Source organism: Cibotium barometz, chromosome 15, assembly GCF_041138505.1.
Source record: "Cibotium barometz isolate CiBa-2024 chromosome 15, ASM4113850v1, whole genome shotgun sequence".
Lineage (NCBI taxonomy): Eukaryota > Viridiplantae > Streptophyta > Polypodiopsida > Cyatheales > Cibotiaceae > Cibotium > Cibotium barometz.
In genome coordinates, this window is record NC_141060.1 from 59,288,625 (window position 1) to 59,296,384 (window position 7,760).

The 7,760-nt window shown below is 42.0% G+C and overlaps 1 protein-coding gene across 1 annotated transcript; it reads left to right on the top strand.

Annotated features, from left to right (window-relative positions):
• The first annotated feature begins 1,656 nt into the window (after positions 1–1,656).
• On the top strand, positions 1,657–7,551 carry ZDS (zeta-carotene desaturase). Its single transcript, XM_086809882.1, has 13 exons — positions 1,657–2,147; positions 2,536–2,660; positions 3,646–3,780; positions 3,919–3,991; positions 4,107–4,180; positions 4,295–4,399; positions 4,902–5,146; positions 5,241–5,328; positions 5,764–5,806; positions 5,922–6,207; positions 6,296–6,368; positions 6,455–6,619; positions 7,110–7,551. Exons 1-13 carry the CDS (start codon positions 1,901–1,903, stop codon positions 7,275–7,277), a joined length of 1,827 nt encoding a protein of 608 aa, XP_086666008.1. The 5' UTR covers positions 1,657–1,900; the 3' UTR covers positions 7,278–7,551.
• Positions 7,552–7,760: the final 209 nt, after the last annotated feature.

A 7,760-nucleotide genomic window follows, 5' to 3' on the forward strand; every position in this document is an offset into this window, starting at 1 on the left:
CCCACATACATAAAGCTGCCCTAAGCCCCATGTCCCATGTGCATGTGCATATTAAAATTCCTTCATTACACGTACATATTTGGTTGTCTTATAGCGAGAACCATTAGGTTTCTTCATAGGGGATAATGGGTGATCTTATATATGTGTAATTCCATGCACATATAATAGGTGAGATATATGTGTTAAGACCTTAGAATTTTAATAAGAAGATTCACAACCCTTTGACATTATTCCAACTAAATATAATGTAGGGGGTGGGGACAATAGCCCATTGGTTAAGGTGGTGCCCTAGTCCTCCCAAAACATGGGTTCAATTCCCCCTCACTTCACAAGGGGTGAAAGAGTGTGTGCATGTGTGTCTCCTTAAAAAAAAAAAGTAAATATAATGCTCAATGTTGTGGTTAGATTAGCTTAATGCTCTAGACAAAATGAGGGTTCTGGATGGAAAAGGGGGATTTTTTTTTTCCACATGGGGTGTGTGCGGATGAGAGGCCCACATGTGGATAGATTGTGTGATTAAGAAGGCACAATGAGGAGGGTAATTTCTAACAAGCAGATGTGCCTTTTTATATTGCAACCCAATTTCTAAAACACTATAAGGGGGGATTTAGACATAACTATGGGCACAAGAAGAGAAAGTGCTCATGTTTTTTTTGGACATCATAGTTGTTGCATGCCCTTTTGCACATGAGGTGCACAAAGGTAGACCATTATATTTACATTAGATGAATCACAAACAATTGGGTGGTGGGTCTATTGGTGTAAATTTTTACAATGTGCGATAAAATAGGCAACTATTTGGAGGTGTAAGTCAATCTATGCTCATGCCCACGTTTTCTCTTCTTTTGTAAATTGTCCATGACTTGGTGCTCTTAACAAAAATGGGATATGGAGGGGGAGTTTAAGGCACTTCTACTTTAATGACACTATGTACTCATCTAAGGTGGGCTTTACAGAGGGACACAAGCCTTGGTAGAGGACATGGCAAGACGTGATCTCTTCGAAAAATGTGATTGGTGCTCTGCATCTCTTCACACAGTCTACAAATAAGTACATCACATGCCTACCACCTTTGCTATGTCACAATTAGCTCGTCTTGAAAATCGCCCGTATTGACATGGTCATCACGAGGAAATAATATAGAAAAGTGGGCTATGACCCCAAGTAGTTTGTGAGAGCTGCATCGCACCAGGGGATTCGCACTAGGGGCTAATTAATGTCGGAATATCCTTTATAACCCACCCCAAGTTTGTAAGGATAAGGATCGTTGATTGTTTCTAGCCATCTTTGTGCATGTTTACTATGATGCTTATCAAGATCTCACATATGATTCGTGCTACCCGTGGAGTCCATGAAGAAGAGGGGAAAGGGGTAGGGTTTTGAAAGGTAAGGACTTGGAGTGGAACTGAGGGGGTTCTTAAATACTACCGAGATCCATGGGCTACTAAAATATCTACTTGATATTAAGTTTGATTAGTTATTAATGAAATCATAGAAGCTTGATAATCCCTTTGGCTTTGATACATCTCTTTTAACTTAAGAGTTGTCCTTTGTGAAGACTAAGGAACATGCGGATAAGAAAAAGCTCTTTAATGTCGTAGTTTAAAAAATATTGGTGAAAGAAATATAAATTTTCACCTAAGCTAGGGGCGAAATGGCAAAAGCACACATGTGGAGGCATCTTTGGCCAGCTAACGGCCAAAACACAGGTTCACCATAAGCGCTACAACAAAATGAGCAGACCACATATTTCTCCTGCATCCCATCTTCGCCCCCCATATCCCATCGCGCCATCAATACAACTCCACTTTCAAATATTGAGTACGACCCAATTGCCCTTTCCTCAATTCTGAAGAACCCATTTCGCCTTTTCCTCTTTTCTTCTCCGACCTTGAGAAGCATGGAGGGTTTATCTTACTGTTCGATCTCGCCCTCTTCATCATCCCTTTCCAAAATGGCCGCCCCTTCTCTTCCATCCGCTCTGTGCCAGAACAATGGCTGCTTGCCAAGTAGTTTTTGGGGAGATAGCTCGCCATTGAAGTATGTTGCCATAGCTTCTGTTCAGAGCTTGAATGGTGGAACTAAGAGGCAGCTTCCACAGTGGCAGAACTCCTTGAAAACCAAAGTGTCTGATATGAGCAAAAAAGGTAATCATCTCCAAACATACCCTTTCTGTGTTTTGGGCGGCTCACGAGTCTGCTTGTGGATAGGGCTTGGGATGTACACGAAATAAGTGCCAAATTTTTCCAGTTTTATTCCATGAATCACCTTTTTTTTAAAATTGCTTCCTATTATTGCATTTCGTGTGTGCGTGTGTATGCGCGCGTGTGTGTGAGAGAGAGAGTGACACATATTATCGTTATAAGCAAAATAGACGAGAAACTACTCTGTAATATGTGCATGTGCCCCTATTAATGTGTTTATGCCTCGGTGCCATGTGAATTGTATGCATGCGTATATGGTTGTATGGTGTGCGCGCCCACATGCACACGCATGCTTATAAAGCTAATATGTTCTGTCTGTGCTTGCGGGCAGCTCCAAAAGGCCTTTTCCCTCCAGAGCCTGAAAAATACACAGGTCCTAAGTTGAAGGTAGCTATAATTGGGGCGGGTCTCGCGGGTATGTCAACGGCTGTGGAGCTTTTGGATCAAGGTCATGAGGTTAGTTCATGCAAGTTTGCATGGTTATCTGGCTTATAAAGGACACAGGTATCTTTCGAATTGTGCACATAGTTGGCTCCTTCATGTTACTCGGCTAAGAAAATATGCTGATCCACAATTTGAATAATTGAGTTCTTTGTGGACAACGCGCGTAAATAGGATGCTTATGCTCATACTTGCAAGACACATATGCGACATACATACAGACACACCTACACATGCATACATTTATACACACATACATACATATACATATGCAGAGAAAGGAGACCAATCAGGGACTCAAGAATGTTCTTTGGCTACCAAGAAGCTGAATACACCGAATGCGGCTGAGAAATGCATTCATACATGTGTGCTAGTGCTACTACTCGCAAAACACGAAATTGCAACACACGTAGAGACACACCTACACTTGCATTCGATTTATATTTGCATACATATGCACATATATACACATCTAGAGGGAGGAGCGCCTTGGATGCTCTCTTAGGCTAACCAGAATCTGAATACACCCGAAGTTACTGGCTTATGCATTCAAGTAAATAGATGATAAGAATGCGTGAGCAATGGAGCATTTCTAATATCCTTTCCATTTGATGAAATCCATTGCATGGAGCTGTCATGAATCTTGTAGATGCCTGAGTTGCATGCAAGTGATAGAACTGCTTGTGATGTTTCGGCCACTTGCAGACATAGAGCCAGGTGGGCAGGCTAGTTGGTGATGCGGAAAGACCTGGATTATGGAGGCATAAATGCCTTAAGAGATGAAGGTCTGAGAGATGTCAGGAGGGTGAAAAGGACATGATAAAGCTAGTAGATCATGAGTATGGGGCATCATGCATATCAATCTTGTGTATTGTCGAAGGGTTGGAGGGAGAAGGTCCCCAGGTAGGAAGGGAATTGTGTGTGGATATCTTGTATGTGTCGCAAGAACATAGCTTATGGTCAGTCTCTTGTAATCAACACGATGCTGTTGACATTGCAGGTTGATATATATGATTCAAGATCGTTTATTGGTGGCAAAGTTGGCTCTTTCCTTGACAAGGATGGGAACCACATTGAGATGGGCCTTCATGTTTTCTTTGGTTGCTACAACAATCTATTCCGGCTCATGACCAAGGTCTTCATATTCTAACCCTTCGCCACCTTTATGTCTAGACATGTGATCAGAAGCATATAGAAGTCTCCTCTCTCATAAGCCTTGCAAGATGCTTAACAAGAGAACAGGTTGTGAACCCAGTTTAGCTTCCTTTTGCAGGTTGGGGCTGATAATAATCTTCTGGTCAAGGAGCATATACACACCTTTGTCAATAAAGGTGGAGATATTGGCGGTGAGTTTGCCTGCTTTTTGATATGATTTATGTCTTGCTAAACAATGATCTTCAAGTCATCATCAAGTAGAATTTTTTTATGTGTTCATTGTTGTTGGTCATGCTTTTTTCACAGAGCTTGACTTCCGTTTTTTTACTGGAGCCCCTCTTCATGGCATCAAGGCATTTTTGACCACAAATCAGCTTTCAGTGAGAACTCTTTTATTTACCTCAGTGACATTCTCTAAAAAACAATTTACCATGTTCTAAGTTTTCCAGTTGATGGAATTCATGTGGATCACTAAGCTGTTGTTATTTTTGCAGACTGTTGACAAGGCATTTAATGCTGTTGCATTGGCTACAAGCCCTGTCGTACGTGCATTAGTTGATCCCGATGGTGCCATGCGTGACATACGTGACTTGGACAAGGTATTGACAGAAATCAATGATATACAAGTAGAGAATTCATCAAAGGCTTGCCTTCATTTCTACTATCCATTTAGTGCGGATTATTTATACAAATTCTGAAATAATATATTAACTAAGATATACGCATACTATTATGTTTTATTCATAATAGTTTCATTAATGTGTGCATGCACATGTGTGTAGAAACCATGTAATGTATTCTTTTTGTGCGTGTAAAATCATGTAAATTTTTATTCTAACGTGAAAATATATAAATGTTTATACCTTATTTTTAGTCAAATTACAGTAACTTACAATTTTATTATTTTCTGATAATCGACAAATTCATGTTTTTATATATATAAAGTTTTTCCCCTTGTTTTGTTGGGTAAGAGAGAATTGTTTGGTGTGTGTGTGTGTGCACGCATGTGTGCATGAGAGAGAGAGAGAGAGAGCTTCCTAAAACTAGACTCTGAGAGCATTTCTAATGTGGCTATGATGACGAATATCAATTTTAACACAGGTGAGCTTTTCGGAATGGTTCATGTCCCATGGAGGAACGCGTATGAGCATCAAGAGGATGTGGGATCCGGTTGCTTATGCTCTCGGATTCATCGACTGCGACAATATAAGTGCTCGTTGCATGCTTACCATCTTCACCTTATTTGCGATCAAGACAGATGCGTCCTTGCTTCGCATGCTGAATGGCTCTCCAGATGTTCGGTTGAATGGTCCCATCAGCAAGTATATCACCGACAGAGGTGGCAGGTGGGGCCCAAAACTTCATTATTTGTAAGGTGGCAGACCTTATGGAAGAAATGCAGTCAAGGAGGGATTTCTGAGCTTGTTATTGGTTTTGCAGGTTTCATTTGAGATGGGGGTGCCGGGAAATCCTTCACAAATACACGTCGGACGGCGAACCTTACGTGTCTGGACTATTAATGTCGAAGGTAAGAAAGGGTGCACCAAGCAGGCTTTTGTTCTGTATGTCACAAATGATGTGGCAAGGTATCTATATGGGCTGAGATAGGCATCATAAGAGAGTAATAATTTGTAGCAGTCACTACTTGGCTTAAATCTTATGTTATGGAATCAGTTCAAGCTCAAGTTACTTACATCTTAGGGGCTTTCAGACGTAATCCCCTTTTATTAAAACTTACAAGGGAAGATCTCACCCCCATGTCCCTCATGGGTGGGAGTTTTCTTCCTGTCTTCATCCCCAGCCTGTCTGATGCGTGAGGGGAGATTTATGTTGAGACCCTTATTTTGAGATTTCATGAAGCAAGGCATCTCTTGTGCAATTTGGTGCTGTAAAACGGCATATGATGCTTGTGTTAAGAGGAGTTTGTGTGGCTGTAACTTGAAAGCTCCTGCTTGTATTGCAGGCAACTGAGAAAGAGGTCGTTAGAGCCGATGTGTATGTGGCAGGTAATAACCAATACCGCTCGAGGTTTACACTAGGCTATCGCGTTTGTTGAGCTTTAGTTTGGAATGAGTAACAGTGGAGGTTTGCTGAAGCCTTTGATTTTGTGGCTCTTTACAGCGTGTGATGTTCCCGGAATCAAGCGGCTATTGCCAGAGCAATGGAGACAGTGGGAAATGTTTGACAAAATCTACAAACTTGTGGGCGTACCAGTCATTACTGTCCAACTTAGGTATAATGGATGGGTTACTGAATTGCAGGACATTGAAAAGTCCAGGCAACTCAAACAGGCGTTGGGAATGGATAACCTTTTATACACAGCAGATGCGGACTTCTCATGCTTTGCAGACCTTGCACTTACGTCCCCTGAGGATTATTATAGGCCCGGGGAAGGTTCACTCCTGCAGTATGTTGATGCTTTGGAACCTATCTTTCTGAACTTTTTGCACTCGCAGCATAGACATAATGCTAAATAAGAGGTCTTCTACATGCAGGGTTGTCTTGACCCCTGGTGATCCCTATATGCCTCTGCCGAATGAGGAGATAGTCAGCAAAGTGAAGAAGCAGGTGCTTAAAGGGACCTTTTGAATTGGATCTTTTTTGTTTGCAGACTGAACTTAGTTATCTATTGATGTTTCTCCGTGTTGGGGTAGGTGGTTTCCCTTTTCCCCTCCGCTGAAGGGCTGGAGGTGACGTGGTCTTCCGTGGTAAAGCTAGGACAATCCCTGTATCGGGAAGCGCCCGGTCTGGATCCGTATCGCCCTGATCAAAAGACCCCCATCTCCAACTTCTTCTTAGCAGGATCCTATACCAAGCAGGTATGCTCTTTCATGGCTTTCTAAGCTTCTTTTTTTGTCAGAAGGTTGGGAGAGGGGGCGGGGGGCGGGGTGGCTTTGTTGAATGATAAGTGAACTTTTCTGTTCTTCATCTCACTACCCTTCTGAGTCTGAGGCTAGAACAATACCATTCCTGGCTTCTCACCAAATCCTGGTGTCCCATATTACCTCAACCTACCATCCAGGTGAACCAGACCAAGGCCTGATCTGGGTCCTAATGCTCAGGGTCTCTGCCAATGATGAATGCTATTATTAAGACTAACCCTCAGTCTTATAACCAATAGGTGAGAGTGTCTTCAATGTTGAATTTGGGTTATACTAGCTCGTTAGGTAGTAACTTACTGACGCTCAATTAGTATTGTATCCCATTATCAAGACACTAGGTAGCAGTAGTGTAACCTCATCAGTATTCCGACTCTAGTTATGTCTTTTGAGTACATGACAGTGCACTAATCTATGTTTGCATATGCAGGATTACATTGACAGCATGGAAGGGGCTACTCTTTCTGGCAGACAAGCTGCTGCTTGTATTTGCGAGGCGGGGAGTCGTCTGGGTGAATTCAGGAGTAGATTACAGGCACTTGATGCTTTGGACCAAGTAAAGGCTGTCAAAGAAGCAGACAACCTTTACCTTGTCTAGGGACACACGTTGCAACAAGCTGCCACCCAATACTTTGTGCTAGTCAAAGATGTCAAGCCAATCTGCAATTGTTGTCATTGTAAACATTTGCAAGTGGCCATACGCCTTGTTACCATCCAATTTCCACTTATTCTTCAAAGAGATGCACATCTCTACACATCTCTATGTAAAATGTACGTATGGCAAGAAGCATGTTGATTATTCAAGCTGAGTCCTGTAAACTTTCTCTCAAGAGGATGTAGTACCAAGTCTGCAGCACGTGAAGCTTTCAATCTGTTGTGTTGTTTTTTGTGTGAATGATATGAAATGCAGACCAATTTCCTTCACAACTGTCTGAAGAGGTTTATGCATACAGATAGGACCCACGTTGCACTGAAGGTCTCACTTCCATACTTCTCCAACCACATTTGATGTTGTTAACTCTTTTAATGGCACCCAATTGCGAGGGATGGCCAACAAATGCATCACCTCTGTTGTCAAACT

Excerpts from the sequence above, each read along its gene's own strand:
- ZDS (XM_086809882.1), top strand. The coding sequence starts at position 1,901 with ATGGAGGGTTTATCTTACTGTTCGATCTCGCCCTCTTCATCATCCCTT. Across the intron at positions 2,148-2,535 it reads GTCTGATATGAGCAAAAAAG|CTCCAAAAGGCCTTTTCCCT; the intron begins GTAATCATCTCC and ends GCTTGCGGGCAG. Across the intron at positions 4,400-4,901 it reads ACATACGTGACTTGGACAAG|GTGAGCTTTTCGGAATGGTT; the intron begins GTATTGACAGAA and ends ATTTTAACACAG.